The sequence below is a fragment of the Diadema antillarum genome, unplaced genomic scaffold (assembly GCF_040938485.1).
Source record: "Diadema antillarum isolate AM-2024a unplaced genomic scaffold, OU_Dant_1.0 scf00000057, whole genome shotgun sequence".
NCBI classification, from domain to species: Eukaryota; Metazoa; Echinodermata; class Echinoidea; order Diadematoida; family Diadematidae; genus Diadema; species Diadema antillarum.
This window is the reverse complement of record NW_027270946.1, coordinates 3,842,317-3,860,014: the sequence shown is the minus strand read 5'-3', so window position 1 is coordinate 3,860,014 and position 17,698 is coordinate 3,842,317. Positions and strand designations below refer to the sequence as shown.

At 41.1% G+C, this 17,698-nt stretch overlaps 2 protein-coding genes across 2 annotated transcripts; both read right to left on the bottom strand.

Annotated features, from left to right (window-relative positions):
• Positions 1-12,643: 12,643 nt before the first annotated feature.
• Positions 12,644-15,807, bottom strand: LOC139715893 (uncharacterized). The gene has a single exon (XM_071627446.1). The coding sequence runs from the start codon at positions 13,903-13,905 to the stop codon at positions 12,895-12,897; it is 1,011 nt and encodes a 336-aa protein (XP_071483547.1). The 5' UTR covers positions 13,906-15,807; the 3' UTR covers positions 12,644-12,894.
• Positions 13,761-17,350, bottom strand: LOC139715891 (uncharacterized). Its single transcript, XM_071627443.1, has 2 exons — positions 15,816-17,350; positions 13,761-13,896 (listed from the first exon to the last, which is right to left on the bottom strand). Exon 1 carries the CDS (start codon positions 17,150-17,152, stop codon positions 15,821-15,823), a length of 1,332 nt encoding a protein of 443 aa, XP_071483544.1. The 5' UTR covers positions 17,153-17,350; the 3' UTR covers positions 13,761-13,896; positions 15,816-15,820.
• Positions 17,351-17,698: the final 348 nt, after the last annotated feature.

Sequence of the window (17,698 nt, the reverse complement as noted above, 5' to 3'; positions counted from 1 at the left end):
TGAAATTCACGTAATCAAAATGCATGCAAACATATCTGGTTTTACAGTACTGCTCCATTGGAAGACTTCAGTGATGTCATAATAAATGAGTTAGGACTCTTTCGGCATTCAATCAATCGTATGTGAAACCAAATGCATTCCAGTGTGACAGTGTGACCAGCCCTAGCAAATATGCAACACCAATAGCATTAGTGTCTGTGATTGATAGATGTATGTCAAGTGGAACCAGTTCCTTCTCTGTCCCCTCAATAACCTTAACATGATTTGCATCTCTCTTCCATCTCTCTCATCTCTCTCTATCTAGTATTCAAATCTCTTTTTCTCTTTCTTTCTCCAGCTATCTATCTATCTCTCTCCTCTCTCTCTCTCTCTCTCTCTCTCTCATTCTTCTCTCTCTATTTAGTAACCCCCTCTTTCTTTTTTTCTCTCCAGCTATTTATCTATCTCTCGTTCCTTCTATCTTTCTCTCTTGAACTTTTATTTTTTCCTCTCCGTGTGTCAACTTTACCTCATATAGCACTCTTTTTTTGATATCTCTCCTTCAATTGTATTTCTGTTTCCTTTCTGTATCAATGAAACTCTTGTCATTTTCTCAATGTGGTACTTGTTTCTCTCTCCCTCTCCCTCTAGCTCACATGTGACTGTTCATCACAAAAAGCCGCACAACCTGATTTTCAAGGAGAACTCCAAACAGGTAAAAGGGCAAAATCTAGTCAATTTATAGTTCATTTTACTTTCCAAAGGACTGATTCTTCTACAAAATATTTCAAAAAGTTTGGGATCATATAAAACAAATGGGAAATTGCCTTTTTTCTCTTTTTTTTCTGAACACTTTGTTACGATCTGATACAGGCTTTCACAGATTTAAGGACTTGAAGCAATAGAGACCCTTAAAACACTTTTCACTTTCAACTCTAAAGATTTGTGAAAGGATGATGCTATTGCATTGGGGTTAGTGTACTGGTCATGAAAAGAACATACGAAGAGTTTGTTCGCAAAAACCGATAAGTCCATATTTGCCATATTGAGATATTTGCGATTAAAGGTCAAGAAAAACAAAGAGAATAATAAGAAAAATTTTGCTTCTTTTGACCATAACTTAAAAAATATACCTTTATATGTAGTGACCATTATATCATTTAAAAGATATTATTTCGTGCTTTATGACAGAGACCGTACTTAAAAATCTTCAAAAATGGACTTATTGGTTGTTGCAAACAAACTCTTCATACTTAATGATGTGCAAACTTTCAGCTTAGTTTAATAATCCCTTCATAGTGGTTGCCATGAAGTTTTATATCCTGCACTTTGCTCCATTCATTGCAGAGAGTGCAGCTGGGTGAAATCACGCACTTTACCTTGTCTCTCTCTTCTTTTTGTATTGATGTAATCCCTTCCATCATCTTCTCTATTTACTACATTTTTTTCTCTTTCTGAGTAACACATGTATGTTTCTTCTGAATTCTCTATCAGTCTTATATATTATGTTATACTCTACATGTTCTGCTTCAATCTCTCTCTCTCTCTCTCTCACTATCTCTCCCTCACACGATTCTCTGCCTTTTCTCCTCTATCAGCATCTTCCCTTCTATCATCTTTTCTTTCTTCTCTTTCTCATCTTTTCCTGATTTTTGTTTGTCTCTCACTCTTGCCCTGCTGCCTTCTCTTTGTATCAATATCCAGCCCTTATATCATCTTTTAATTGCACTTTCTCTATATATCTTTCCTCTCTCCCCCTCTATATCTCTGTCTTTATTACTGTCTCTCTGTCTGTCTCCCAGCCCCTGTATCTTTCTGTCTCTGCTTGCTTAACGTGATCTGAACACTAATGTCCTTTCCATCGTGTGTACCTTGCTGGTGTGTGTGTGATTACAGCAGCTAAACCAATATCGACCGAGTAGTCAGCTGCCCTGACTGCCTGCTACGCACACCTCTCTCTGACATGGAATGCTGTAACCAAAGGCTGATGGGTTAATCCTTTGCAAGAGCAAAATTGGAACACATTTTTTTTTTTTACCTTTTCTTTTACTTCCTTTTGGCTGCTTGATGTGACTTTCTTATTAACACATCATTCGACATGGAATCATGTCAAAGAGAATTACAGTCAACTTTGCCATTTACAGTGGTAGTTGAAAGTAAAAAAACGATTTATCATTGTATCGATGCACAAGGTTCAGGAATGCACTGTCTTCATGATTCGGAGTATCCACTGCAGTCATCACGTGCAATACCCAAAGCCTGTTCTTGGTTTATTAAGGTAACACAAAAATTGAGCATTAACATATTCAAAGTGGGGGAACAGTGCGGAGCCACGCCCTGGGGGACTGGGATGCGTGACTAACAGTCCTTCCCGTCTCCGGTTACCAACGGATTGTCCCCAAGATGGAAGATTCAAAAGCGGTGGATTCATCTCGGCTGTCCGTCATCGTTTCGCTGATGCAGGGATCGGAAGGGTTGACAGTTTCGCTGAGTGATGGAAGAGGTAGTCTAGTCTTCCTTCCAGAAGAGAGCTCTTCTCTCACTTATCGAGCATCACAAGCAGAGAACTGCCAGCGGCATTCACGCATCAAAGCTATGAGGGTTTCAGGGAGCGATTAAAGAGGATACCTCCATGTTACGCATACATCTCAATGAGTAAAAATAATTCTCAACTCAGAGGTGCTTTCAGTTTCTCATATCACGACATGCAGAGATATCTAAGTTTTAACCCATTGAGGACGAGCTGATTTTGCTATAACACGCATTTCCCATAGACATCTACCCGAGTATACTTGGGACTCGTTCTCAACGGGTTAAGGGAGCTATCTACAAAAATGGGGCAGACTTGGTAACTCTGCCACCACTAACCCCACTCATCGTCAGTATCAGTTAATTTTTCTGAAATTACCATCACTTTCTCAACAGATCTTCCAATTCAGAAGTTGTATGTGCTGACTTTCAGTAGTTCAGAGGGGGTTCTGGGCATCTGAGGTCAGAATCACTAAAACCAAAATGCCCTGTTGAGTACAACTGTGTGCATCCTATACACAGCATTCAAAACCACCTTATTTGCTCATGTCAAAGATTCCCTACCCCAGTTAAGTGGCAAACATACGACATCATTCAGCTTGTGGAGGCATTGTAACGAGCCCATGTCCTTGACTATTTTCATATTCACAAGTTGAAAATGATCTGATCTATATGACCAAGGATTTGACAACCTTTTTGTTCTAAAAAGTGGATGCTATTTATGGACAAACTTTACGAGAGATTGTAACAATTTGAGGGCAGTGACGCTGAGGGCTGCACTAGCAATAATACACTGCAGAATCATCGGAATGATCCGTTGTATTGATAAACCGAAATATGCACTTGAAGCATTTTGACATTATTGCATGATGGAGGGCAGGTTAATATTCACAATCATGATGCCGAGGGCAGGTTTGAAGGTCTGAAGCACAGACTAAATACAGAAGGATGGGGGTGGGAGTGGGGTAAGCTGGATGGTCAGAATGCCAGTTGACCAAACTGGTGATAGCCAATGATATGTCAAATCATAACACCTCTGAAGTGACAATTTACACACCTCTAAAGATGGTGCCTATTTGCATTTAGTGCACATGGGTTTCCACTCTGCCCATAACTGCATCTGTCACGAGTCTGGCACGATGATTACCTCCTAATCGCTTGATGGTGCTTAAATTGTTTTGATTTGTCTATGGCTGGTATAATCAAACAGTAATTGTGGGGAATCAGCGTCCCAGTTCAAGCTGTGGTTGGGGAATGTCTCTCTCTCCTCTTGTTCATACCTGGCAAATACATCAGTGGTGACGAGACCACTTAGGGCAACGAGAAAAGTTAATAGGAGATTACCAGCGGGTTTTTAACCCATTCACTACTGCTGCCTCTTCATATATCCCAAAGTGATCTTTGTAAGATCGAGACACCATCCACTGAAGTTTATTTAGTGCATAAACATGAATGGCTGTCCTTATCTCTTTACCCTTATTATTGGGTCCAGAGTACTACAGGCAGTCGAAATGTTATCATCTTTTACATCTTTGTGATTAATTTCATATCCCTCTGCTAAACTGCCTTCTGCTTCAGATTTCTGTAGTCACTGCAAGATATTCCTATGCATGCATTCAAACAATATTCAATGAGAATAAATTTCATTCAGAAAGTGTCATCGCACATTGATTGTAAAGGCTTTCCCTTTGAGTCTGTCATGACAGCTTGCGGGAAAACACAACAACGTAATGCAGAAACATACCAGAAGAGAAAAGGTAAGGATGTGATTGGGAAATTTGTAAGGAAACGGATATGTTGGGACACACGCTGTCCATCCCAATAATCTCACATCTAAAGCATTGATGCATGCCTCCCTGTGGAAACGGTCTCCATGGCAACACAATCAGGTGATGCCATCCCCAAAATGTGTATTGATCACGTTCCCACCGCTGTGAAGAATAGAGACGTGTCCCGCCGGCCGAATCTGGAAATACCACCAGCGGCACGAGCGCCGCACGCCATGGCGATACAAGCACGCAGTGGCGCAGTGCATCGATCCCCGTGTCGAGAGACTCGTGTAAATTCCGCCTGTCACGTTTTTCCTCACTTCAAAGACACCATGTTTCATGCGGTTGATTTTTTCTTTCTCCATTGTCTTCAACTATTTTCTGAAGTTTTTAATTTCTTTTTTTAATCCTGATTTATTCTGTACATGATGGTCAGATGAAATCAAAACTTATGATAGCCATTTAGCAGCTGACTGCATGCATGCTCATATAATATGTCTCTGTAACATGAGCTTTTTAAAAGGTATGCCACCACTCACAAAAAAAAGTACACAGAAACCCTGTCACTCCATGTTCTTAAAGTGTGCTATAAGAAATATGTTTTTACCAACTTTAATTCTGTGCTCGATTGTCAGACAGTATGATGGATATATAACATACATGGACGGACAGCAAACAAAATACTAAACTATCCACAAATACAGTGTAATCAGTACTTAGCATCAATACAAGTAGCTGATAAGCATCAAAGATTCATGGTTTCACCATAAATGTTCTAATCAGAGCATTTTCAATGTCTAATCAAGTATAACTACAGTTGTCATACTTGATTAGACATTGAAAGTGCCTTGGTGAGAACACTTACATGTGAAATCATAAATCTGAGGATTAAAATATTTGCTTAATTTCCATACACAACTCACCTGTTCATTGATCACATGGTTGGAATGGATGAATCAACGGTGATAGGACAGCCAAGATAATGATGGGGGGAGAGAGAAGAAGGGGGAAAAGTAAAAAATTATATGTTAAAAGTGCTCTTGGTTTAGTCACATGCTATTTTTTGCAAACAAAATAAATCTCAGTGGGAAAGAGAGCAAAATGTTTATCTTCAAGTATTATATCTTTTTTTTCCAGTTAATATTGTGTCATTCAAATGTTTCTATAGTGTGTTAATATATATTTTTTCCCAAATCAGTTGAGAGTTAACATCAAAGATGGAAAAAAATATCTTAGTTCAATCGATAACAATAAGTCCTCTAATGGAATGCAGAAGATCATCACATAAAAGAAGCATAAGAGGCGGACATTAAGAGCACATGGTAATACTTTCAATCGATAATGCTTACATCATACAAGCAGAAATGCTGTAATGAAAAATAGACGCTGCATTGAAGTACACGACAAAGCTGCACAAACAATAATTTCTGCATTTTCCATCAAGGACACTTTTCATTGCACGCCTTTACCTCATCTCCATAGAAACGACCCTTCCAACTCACATGATGGTTCAGATATATGATGCATCCATATTTTATGATTACCGTACCCATATAGCTCACTATGATGGACTATCCAGTGTGGCCTATAGATCCACCTTGCCTCACACGAGGTTAAGCCATCACCCACAGACACATGTGTAAGTACTCATATTCAAGACTTGCATATAAACACAGTGATTAGATGATCAGGCATTAAAGACTGTACATCAAGGCTCCTAGAAAACCTGCATTGCATAAATAAGTGAGGAGCACTCAAAAGGAGATTTCAACAATGCTAATGTACTGTATATATTCAACCCTGTCTGTGCCAGGGACTTTGAAGAGTGCGTAGGATATTAAGAGGTGTTCTGTGCCAATTGGTAGGCCCTACTCGGAATACAGAAAAGGTTTAAGAAGTGTAGAGAAATAATGACCATACAAGTACACGTGTGCATGAATGCATGCTCTTCTGGCACAGCACACACACACAAAAATTACCATATCAAATTGTGAGAAAATATTTGCCACGTCTTGGCTGTTGGGTTTAGGCATGTAGAACTTTGTAAAGCCAGTACCACATTATCTTCCCATGCATCCTACAGCTTTTGAAGCCACACCCAACATATTAGACTGCATGGCCACAGATGAAAAGGTGGTATACAGACTCCCCCAAAAATGGACCTGACTGATGAGGAAGGCACCATTCGGAAGATTTGTGGTTAATCTCAAGCCCTAGTCGAGTCGGGTCGATTTTCTCCTGTCTAATTAAAGAGGGGCCAAGGTTCTTGGGGAATCGTGTTACCCCAGGTGCTCCGGCCATGAGGTCAAGGTGAACATTCTGACACAGGGAGGAGGAGAAAGACAAGAAGTCTCACAGAGACAAAGAAAAAGTTAGGAGAGAGTGAAGATGGTCCAGATGAAAGCATGCACACAAGTTTTAGATTGTAGATTAAATTGCTCCTTACAGACCTACCAAGTCTCACACCTATGGCATGAGTCTCGTTCCCCAGCAACCCAACTCAAGCTTACCTGCTTTTAATAGCAATCTTTTTCTCACACTTCCAAGAAAGAAAAAAAGAAAGAAGAAAATGAAAATGCGGCAGGTAGAAAAATAGTAAATATTGTACGAGAAACCAGTATTTTATGATGAAGCGAGCAAGGCTAACTCTTTCTTCTACTCTTTTTGTTGGCTAGAGGATACCTACATGGCTGTATCTCAAAGCTATTTTTCTTTCTACATAAATAATCCAAAGAGGTCTCTAAAAATTCTGCCATCTATTAAGTGATGTCCGTCAAACATTCTAGACTCATTCACCCTTGTCCAAAATTTGCTCAAGAAGTGCTCAGAATGATGTCTTGAAGGACCATCTTCCATAATCAATAGATGAGAATTATGCAAGTAAAATTGTATTATAACCATGCACAATTTCTAATTCCAAAATGAAAAAGCTTGAGGGGGTAGGCATCTGCCACCCCCACTCCCTGTTGCTTAACTACCACAATTTTCTCACCCTCAGCTGGCTGAGAAACTTGGCATCTCTGTACTTAGTGCATTCATGTATCGTGACTACATCACCATGCCAGTGACCAAAACTTCTGGTGCTTTTGCATCTCTTCTGGTATCATGTTCTGAAGATTATTCTCTTAAGCATTTGTAACAGGTTTGATGGTAGATCATTTCCACTGCAGAAAACCAATCTACCTTGGTCTGGTATCTACAGGAACATTAATCATCTCCAATGCATTTATTGGAGAGAGAGAAAAAAATATATGCATGGAAGCTGGAGTTTGGATCAAGAAGATATCCAATTTCATGCTTGCGTTCACACAGTCTTGACTCTTTACTAAATCAATTTGAAGATATCCATTTCACTATACAAAATTGGAGGAAGCAATTTGAAGAAGATCCTCTCATCTATTTTTACCTTGACAACTGTTGTCATGGTGATATGATTGGGGTCTAAAGCTTATAGTTCCACGAGCGAGCAACTTGAGACGTAGAAATGAGAGGGGAAAAAAGGTGGGGGATGTATTTATTCAACTGACAACCAGGTGGAGCCTGGGTGTAACCTGAACTAAAATCGATTCAAGCTTCAAGACATGGAAAAGGGACATCATACACACACACACACACACACACATGCACACACACACACACACACACACACACACACACACACACACACACACACACACACACACACACACACGCATAAAGGCACATGCAGCATTTACAAATGCACAGACACAGACACAGACACAGATACACAGACACAGACATAAACACACACACAGACACACACACAGAAATATGAAAGGGAATGGGAGAGCTTGAAACATTTACATTCTCAAATACTGACTGGAAGTAATCAATAACTAAATGAAAATGTAAACCTTTGTAATTTCATGATTTAGATGCCAACATTCAGAGAACATTGAAAAAGCAGAAAGTAAGAAAGATTAAATGAAAGTGCAACAATAGTGAGCTAATCACATCTTGATCTAGTGGAGAACAGTTGCCATCAGGGATATAAGTTGCACTCCATTTTGCTAACAGCATCTTAGCACCACCAACAGAGATGCACTATAAAACCTAGGCCATCAGTTTAATGACTACTGTTTAAGTCTTGAATACTTGAATATAAGAAAGGCCCTGAGACCAGCAGAGAGAATTTTGAAAAAAAAAATAGAAAAGCATCATATTCTTTATTTTTCCTCAGTGATGAGAATGTTAGGTATATATATATATATAATGAAAAAATAAAACAGTCACTTGAATGTTTATCTATATTTGCATTAGTTTGTAACTTGTCTCTACACATCAGCAAAACTTGGACTTGCATGGGTCATTCTAACATTCAAGTATTCAACTTAAACAAAATAATTTCACTGAACTGTAGAGATTTTTTTTCTTTCTGTTTTGTCATCATGACATGGATGTGAGAATGATGTTACAAATCATGGTGACTGAGCACAAACAAAATGTATTAAAAAAGAAGAGCATACAAGAGAATGTACTTGGGCAAACACAATGGAAGGGAAATATGTGATTAAATTACAACAAATACAGGAGACATACATGAGACAGGTCATGTTTACATGTCACCACTGAGAGAAGTCTGTGGTGAGAAAGGGGTGCGATGGGGATGGGGCGAATTCAATCAGTTTCCCTGATATCAAATTATGACGTCTAAAACCTGATAGAGCGCGACAATTTTTGGCTCTGTGCGAGGAATTGGTTCATCAGTTTCGCCCCACAAACGGCAGACGCACGTGACAGTGACACTATCACCACCAAACTCTGCAAAGAAGTTTACAACAAAGTTCTTTCACGAGAGCTCTGAACATTAAACTTCTTCTTACACTAAAAAGACTATGCATACGCATATGCATAATACCCCTCTACCTATCTACATCTCTTTCTTCCTTTCTCTCTATTTATGTCAATCTTTCCATCTATCAATCTACAGATAAATACATGAAATCGACAGAGAATGAACAAAGAAAACAAAAATAGACTTATATACAAAATACAAAAATAGATAATTGATTAAGGAACATGAAAACCATGTGATATCTATTAAATCTGACATGAACATGGTGGGCAGAGTAGTTATTTTACAACCAGACATATCCACATCACTGCACTGCTGACAGTAAATGACATATAACAGAAAGGTCATTTCGTGAGCTGGAAATGTGGCGGGGAAAGTAAAATGCCCTCCGAAGGTGTCACACTTCATACTATGTGGTCTCAATTTGTGCAGAGTGAGAGAGTGAGAGAGAGAGAGAGAGCAACATTTCATTTCCCGTGGCATTTTTAACCGAAACATTGCAACCACCAAGATGATGAGCTGAAGGAAGCTAGATCACTCTTGATGGGATAGGGGAGTCGCGGAGTGTTCGCGACTTGATCGGGAAATATGAAACGTGCAAGGAAGCCTGCCCTCGTACCAGGCCAGAGAGAAGACACTGTTCACAGAGCACTCAGAAATGATGACACCGTCTGCGCCTCCTATCAAGGAAGAACGGTCGTTTGGAAAAACTGTTGGTAATCAAAACTAACCCCAATCACTCAGAATGCGTGATGCTAGCACTGATATTAATCACTGTGATGAATAAGTGGCATCAGAATTGTCTAGACGAGTACGACACTTCACACGACTACTGCTTGAGAGGATTTTCGAATCACGCAAAGACAGGGCATCCATGATCCCCTAAAATAAAGAGCCGTTCACGGGAGAGAATTATATATTCATGACTAGTCTCCACTTTTTAATCCTTGGCTACTTCATCTCATCCCTCATTCTTCACTTGCTCCATGGCTTGCAGCACTATTCACACATTCTAATACTGTACACACCATACATTTCGCTCATTTTTGTATTTTCGCAAATTTTGAGAGTTGGGTGCTACATGTATTTGAAAATTTAACAACCAGCAAAAATGAACACTGATCCCCACATGAATGTGACATGAGTGATGATAGATGATACAGTTTAGTAGACCCAAGTCTTGTTGAGCTTACTGTGTAAATGGATGTGTGCAATTCTTACTTAAAATGAGTGAATGACGCCAGTTTCTTATCCACCGCTGTACTCCGTGATCACGAATCTATAACCACTAGCTGAAAGGTTGGAAAGTCCTGATTCATGAAAAATTACACTTGCTAAATATATCATGTAGAGAGTATGTTATCTTTTTAGGGAGAATATGAGGGAATTTTAATCTCCATTCTGTTAAAACAGCAGCAAGAATCACGGGTTAAATGTGGTGAGAATTCATTAAAATTATCCACCTACTCTGCTACACTTACCTATCTCCAATATAAGTTTTTTTTTTTTTTTTTTTTTTAAAACATATATCCAGCCTGCATTCACCCCTTACCCCACTGCACCCTTACAACGCACGAGTTAATCTAGCTAGCAGGAGAACTTTGCGTCGTCTTTTCCCCGGTGGAAAGCTACACAACGTCAGTCAACAACAGCCTTGAGCAAAGGCAAACATCCGGCTTCCTACCGCCTCCATTCAAGATCGGCCATTTTTCCACAGAGTCAATCGGATTCCTCTCAAACCCCCCCCCCTCTCCCGAGCCCCAATGCCCCCTTGCTCGAACAAACTCCTTGTTTACAAACGCATTTCGCGAGCAGAATATTTCATTAATTACGACGAGTGACGTAGAAGGGGGATAACTGCCACAGCTTCACAGTACAACGAGGGCCAAGCATGAAATATCATGCATGACAAAATGGCCATAAACTCTGCAGTGCTACCCCTCCAGTTTGCCTACCCATATTATGATGGCTTGCATGTCATGCTTATAGTATCAAACACCTATCACAACAATTTGTACATGGAGAGATACAATTCGTTTGACTTTCCCTCATAACGCTGCAAAGATGCCCCCCTACAGCATATGAAATTGACACTGCAGGTACGCCATTTTGGAAAACCTGTATGATCTGCAATAATCCAATGCAAAAAGGAAGTCAAAATTGCATGAATATTAACCCGTTGAGGACGAGTCCTGAGTATACTCGGGCCGGTGTCTATGGGAAATGCGTACTGTAGCAAAATCAAACCATCCTCAACGGGTCAACATAAGTTCCAAAATCAACATCCCATCATGTTTTGACTATTGGTAATGCCATGATATGTGCATCCCTGCTAGCATGACATGAGATTGCTATTTCTCCCTTAACTGCCATGCAAACTGCCATATTTCTATGGGCACCTTTCTTCTTCTTCGATGGCTTTGCCATTTATTGCTTTGATTTGCATGGCAGTATAAAGTGGTATCCATCTTACAAAACAAGATCTCCCACTCTCTCCCCTTTCAATTCTCTCTCTCTCTATCTTAGACACAAACACACACACACAACACACACACACACACACAGACACACACACACACACACACACACACACACACACACACACACATCCATATTCTCTCAATTCTACGTCTACCAATATGCTTATTTGTCTTGCTGTGCGCGCGCGCGTGTGTGTGTGTGTGTGTCTTTTTTTTTTTTTCACTTTCCCCAGCTCAAGTGGTAATAAATTTTTCTTACCTGAGGCATCTTTTCATCAATTCCTGCTGCAGGAAGAAGAGATGTAGTCGATGCTGATTTGCAGAGCTCTGTTTCTCAATTACACAAATGCCTGATAAATTGTGATGACCTTCAAGCAAGCAATGACTCTTTCCCTCTCTTTCTCTTACTTCCTTTTTTTTTTTTTTTTTATTTCTCTCTCTTTGCTGCCTATTTTCCAAAAAGAATGATTTCTTTTTTTAACAGAATTTTATCCTCTTTTGCTCCTCAGGCTTACATTTTGTATTTCCTTCTTTGTTCTAAATCCAGCCCCCCTAAAAAATAACCCCAAAAAGTACTGTATAAGCTGTTATTTTCGCGAGGGTTTAATTCTCTTTAATTTTGCGAATCACAGTTGGATCGTGAATTTAACAACATGTGAAAATGTCTCAGTGCGCTTTGTTAACAGTGCATTAACGTAAGCATCGGCGTCGATTCGCGAAAACAACATCTCGCGAAAATGACTGTGACCTCGTCATTCACGAAAATATCCGTACGCGAAAATAACAGCGTATACAGTAACATATCTCTGACAGTGTCCCTTCTTTCCTAAGTGCCCTAGGTGTGTGTCTTGATAGAAAATTAAATGAAAAACATTGAAATTTAATTTGTATTTTATGAGTAATGGGAGGATAGAGAATTCAGCCATTGGCTGCGCATTAGCCATTGGCTGAATTTGCGTAATATGAGAGGCCGTTCCGCGCGCAATCGCCATCTTTAAAAGCTGATGACTACTGTGAAAAAAATATTTCGAGATAAAATAGATCTTGTATAAGCCACATTTAAGGCTGTTCAGAGTAAGGGAGGGAGCGGAGGGTGCTGAATTCTCTATCCTCCCATTACTCATAAAATACAAATTAAATTTCAATGTTTTTCATTTAATTTTCTATTTTATCTCGTAATGTACGGTAGAGAATTCAGCCATTGGCTGCGCATTAGCCATTGGCTGAATTTGCGTAATATGAGACTTCAAAGATTTTCACAGTAGTCATTTTTCACAGAAATATATTGTCAGAGAAAGTTTTTGGGCAACTTTACCTATGTTTACAGGACTGAATCTTGTCCCTTCCTAGAGGTCTGTTGTCCCAGAACTGCTTGTCCAAAAGATGTTGCCTGGGATGCCGGTTTAAGGTAAAAATTCCTGAACGTGGATTCATTTTTCCACCCAGCATGCTTGAGAATGTCTGCTATTGGAAAATGATTCCTCTTGGCAGATGAGGTTGCCGCCGATCTCGTTGAATGTGCTTTGAAGAGATCGGTGTCGATACCTGATGCTCTCAACACAGTTTTTATCCATCGAGCGATGGTTTGCTTTGATGCCTTCCCATGGGGTTGCTTGTAGGTGACAAATAGTGCATTCACCTCCTTCCTCAATGTGCTTGTTCTGTTAATGTATTCTTTAACATAGTGTACAACACAGAGTTTCTTATCCTCGGGAAAGGCTTTCAGTGTTACTTTCACTCCCACATTCCCAGGTTGACTCTGCTTTATCAAATCAGCCACTGCTATTTCCACACAATCTTTGGACGCCTTCACATTGTCAAGGGTTAGGTATGAAAGTGTTTGCACTCTTTGGGCAGAAGTCAACGCTAGTAAAAAACATACTTTGTGTGTCAGTTGACACAGCGAAATCTTATGAGCTGGAGTTACTTGTCTGAGGTAGCTCAGCACCTTGCCCACATCCCATATGAAGCTGTATCTCGGAGTGGGTGGTCGGAGATTAAAAATGCCCCTGAAGTACCGGGAAATCCAAGGATGTGTAGAAATGGTGTATTTCTCGTCCCGTAGAAGAACAACTGATGCTAGTGCGCTCCTTGATGTATTCAAGGTGCTGTAGCTTGCTCCATTTTTGTACATAGAATTAAAAAACGCAAACAAATTTCCCACCTTCGTATGGGTCCAACATAAGTGACGCTCATGACAAAACCTTTGCCACTTCCTAATATACACCATATACTGCTCCTTGGTGGATTTCCTCCAAGACGCTGCCATTATATCAGCAGTCTCCTCCGTCAGTCCTTGAGCTATGAAATGTTTGCTCCAACCCTGCAACATAAGAGGGAGAGATGTGTAAGTGGATGGGGTCTACCTGTAATGGGTTGGGTTAACAACTGGTGTTTTCGCAATACCCAGGGCTCCTCCAATAGCATGTTACGTAGTACGGTATACCAGGGCTGTGTTGGCCAATTTGGCACTATCAAAATTCCCCTAGCGCCATCTTGTCTGATTTTTTGGAGACACTTTGCAACCAAGCTAAATGGGGGAAACGCATAAAATACTAGGGGTCCCCAGTCAATAGTGAATGCGTCTACTGCCCATGCCCCTGGATCTGGTCTCCAGGAGACGTATGTTGGGAGCTGGGCATTCAGTCTGGTGGCAAAAAGGTCTACGTTTGGTAACCCATACCTCTGCACTATCTCATTGAATATTGTCTTGTCTAGCATCCATTCTATATTGTCATTGAATTTCCTTGACATCGTATCAGCTTCTGTGTTCTTAGAGCCTGCTAAGTGAGATGCTGTTATCCAAATTTGTCGTCTACTGCACCAATCCCAAATTTGCAACGCCATTTCGTTACATGCTTCAGACTTGACGCCGCCCATGTTATTCAAGTATGTCACCGCTGTGGTGTTGTCTAATCTCAACAGTATATGTGCATCTCTGACATTTGAACAGAAGCTTTTGAGTCCCAAACCGGCTGCTAGCATTTCCAGATAGTTTATTTCATTACCTGCTGCTCTTGCTAATTCTTGAGCATTCCATCTACCACCTGTCTTGGATTGCAGGTCTGTGGCACCCCAACCTTGTCCACTAGCATCTGTTCTTATTTCTTTTGATACTTTCCCTGGGTACAGGGGTTTAGACACGAGATGTGCATGGGATGACCACCAAACTAGTTCCGCCTTGGCTCTATTTGATAGGCTCATATGTCTATCGAAATGTCCTTTCTGTTTTCTCAGGGCTCTGATTTTTTCCCTTTCCAGCTGCCTGTAATGCAAGGGGCCGTACTGAGATGCTGGTAAGGCAGCCACAATCTTCCCAATGACTTTAGCTACCTCCCGGATACTAGGTTTGTTATTAGCAAGTAAGGATCGACATGCATCTTGAATGTCATTGCTTTTACTGGCTGGGAGGGTGATTCTCATTTCAGATGTATTTAAATGGAAACCCAGAAATTCAATCTCACGGGATGGTTCAAGTACCGATTTCTCTGAGTGAATAATGAACCCTAGACTAGTCAAAAGGTCAGTGGTGGCTTGCACTGCTGAGCGAGTGTCTGCTTTATTGTTCCCAATTATCAGTGTGTCGTCCAAGTACGACAAAACTGTGTGCCCCTGTTGTCTTAGTAAGGCAAGCACTGGTTTTAGTATTTTGGTGAACAGTCTTGGGGCGGAAGATAAGCCATTTGGCAAAGCTTTGAACTGCCACAATTGGTTTCTCCATACGAAGCGGAGATATTTACGAGAGTCTAAGTGAATGGGAATTGTGTAGTATGCATCACGGAGGTCTACTGAAGCCATATAACACCCTTTTGAGAGGAGTAGAATACCAGATTGAATATTATCCATTTTAAAGTGTTGGTACTGAACACTTTTGTTGAGTTCGGACAGGTCAAGAATTAATCGAACTCCTCCATTCTTTTTTGGTCTCGTGAAAACCTCTGAAATAAATTCCCCTTCTTCATGGGCACATTTTTCAATGACCTGTTTTTCTTCCAGAACCAGAATCTCATGGTCAATCTTGGCTGTTTCTTCAGCATTCCGCTTGTAAGAGCGCAGAGGTTTTTCTCGAGAAGGGGGAAATTTTTCTGAGTCAAATTCTATTGTATAGCCTTGAACTGCTTGAATAATGTGTGAGTCTCTCGTGATATTTTCCCAAGCAGGGAAAAATGGCTTCAGACGACCTCCGACGACAGCTGGTGTTGTAACTAGATCGTTATCTATGTTGTGTTCATAGTCACCTACCTGTTCTATTTCCTCCCCTGGCTTTGGCTCTGCCTGTGGTAGGTTGGCTGCTTGTTGCCACCCTCCCTTGCTGCTGTCGGTGTGTAAGTGTGAGGAGGATCTCGAGGTCTCCCCCTCCAAGCCTTCCCTAAAAAAGGCTGTGCAGATGAACCGGCCATGGGGTTGGAATGTGATGTTCGGCGGTCATAACCCCTCCCCAACGGGCGGGTGAACCCAGTCGAAGTGTATTGACGGCGAGATGTCACATCCGGTTTCTTGTACGGCTGGAACCGTGATTGCTCTCGTGTGAAGCGTGATTTCATCATGCCTGACATTGTTTTCCTTTGTTCTTGGATCTCTTTCACTTGACGCCCCAGGTCATCTCCAAACAAGTACTTTGTCACTTTGTGAGAGGGCTTGCACAGGTGGTGGAAATTTGAGTTCATGTCAGGCTTTATGCTGTCCTTTCTCATGCAGTTGAGGGAGAAGTTTGCATCGCAGAGAAAAGCCATAGCATCCTGCTGAGCTTCAGACAAAGTTGCTGGAAGGGTACGAGCAAACGCGTTTATCCCTTTCAAGAGGGATGATTGGATCATTTGTAGTTTCAGATCCCTGTGTCTCGTCCCCGTCGAGATGTTCTCCCAGATAGTGCTGTTCACTTTAGGGGTTTCTAGACATGTGCAGTTAGATGGGCAGGGGTAGCGAGTTGCTGCTTCGTCGAGAGATTTCTGGTCAAGTTTTTGTCCCATCATATACACAATGGTGTCCGCGACATCCTCATCTAGTGGTTCCCCTATCCCGGACGGAGCCACGAATTTCTGAGCCATTCGTGGTATCTTGAATTCTGGCCGTTTGTCTTTATCTGCCTCCTGTAGGCCTACGTCCGAAAACAAGCTGACCGCGTCATCGCGGTTTGCCGATAGGAAATCAGCCACGCTGCGATTATCCGCCAGTTCTATGACGGGTGGTGAGCTGCTTCCCCTTTGTGTGTCGCAGTCGCCATATTCACTAAAACAATCCCGCGGCGTGTTGGCATGTTGTTCTCCATGATGAGGAGTGCTCAAAGTCTCGATCATTTTTTCGAACATTGACTCGAGTTTCCCAATGCGGGACATAACCTCCGTGCTATTTTCCGCTGTAGTCACAGTCGGGTTGGGAGCGGTAGCAGCTGGTGCGGGCGGGTTCGGCTGTGCCTTCCCCGAAGCCGCGGGGCGGGATGCCTTAGGCCTCCCGCCGCTAGACAGAGTTTTGCCTGCAGCCTTCTTCTTTGCTGCCGGAGCTGGGCTGGCCTTAGGCTCACACAGCTCGGTATCTTTTTTGGCTTTTGCCTTCTCCGATTTGTCAGCTGGTTCATCCATGCTGAGAACGATAATCACGCTTGTAAGAGAGCACGAATTCAGTTCCGTATTTCCGCAGATTTCGATGATATTTTCCGATTTTTCGGTCAGATAAAAATCGCTTCGCGATCGAACATTGCGCTGGAACGAAGATGGCGATTGCGCGCGGAACGGCCTCTCATATTACGCAAATTCAGCCAATGGCTAATGCGCAGCCAATGGCTGAATTCTCTACCGTACATTACGAGATAAAATATCTGTTTATTGTCATATAAATGAATATGTACAAAGATTAACAAATAAATAACAACAGTGATAATAATTACACCACAAATAACAGTAATGATGATAATCAGAACAAAAACAACAACAATAATAATAATAATAATAATAATAATGATAATGATAATTAATAGATAAATAAATAAGTAAATAAATAAAGACAACCAATCCTTTTTTTGTGTGTGTTTTTGGCCCTAATGCATCCTTCCCTATGCAATCATCTCCCTTGTGTCTGCATCTAACTGTCATGTGGATTTCCCATCCTTTTTGCCTCATCTCTATCAA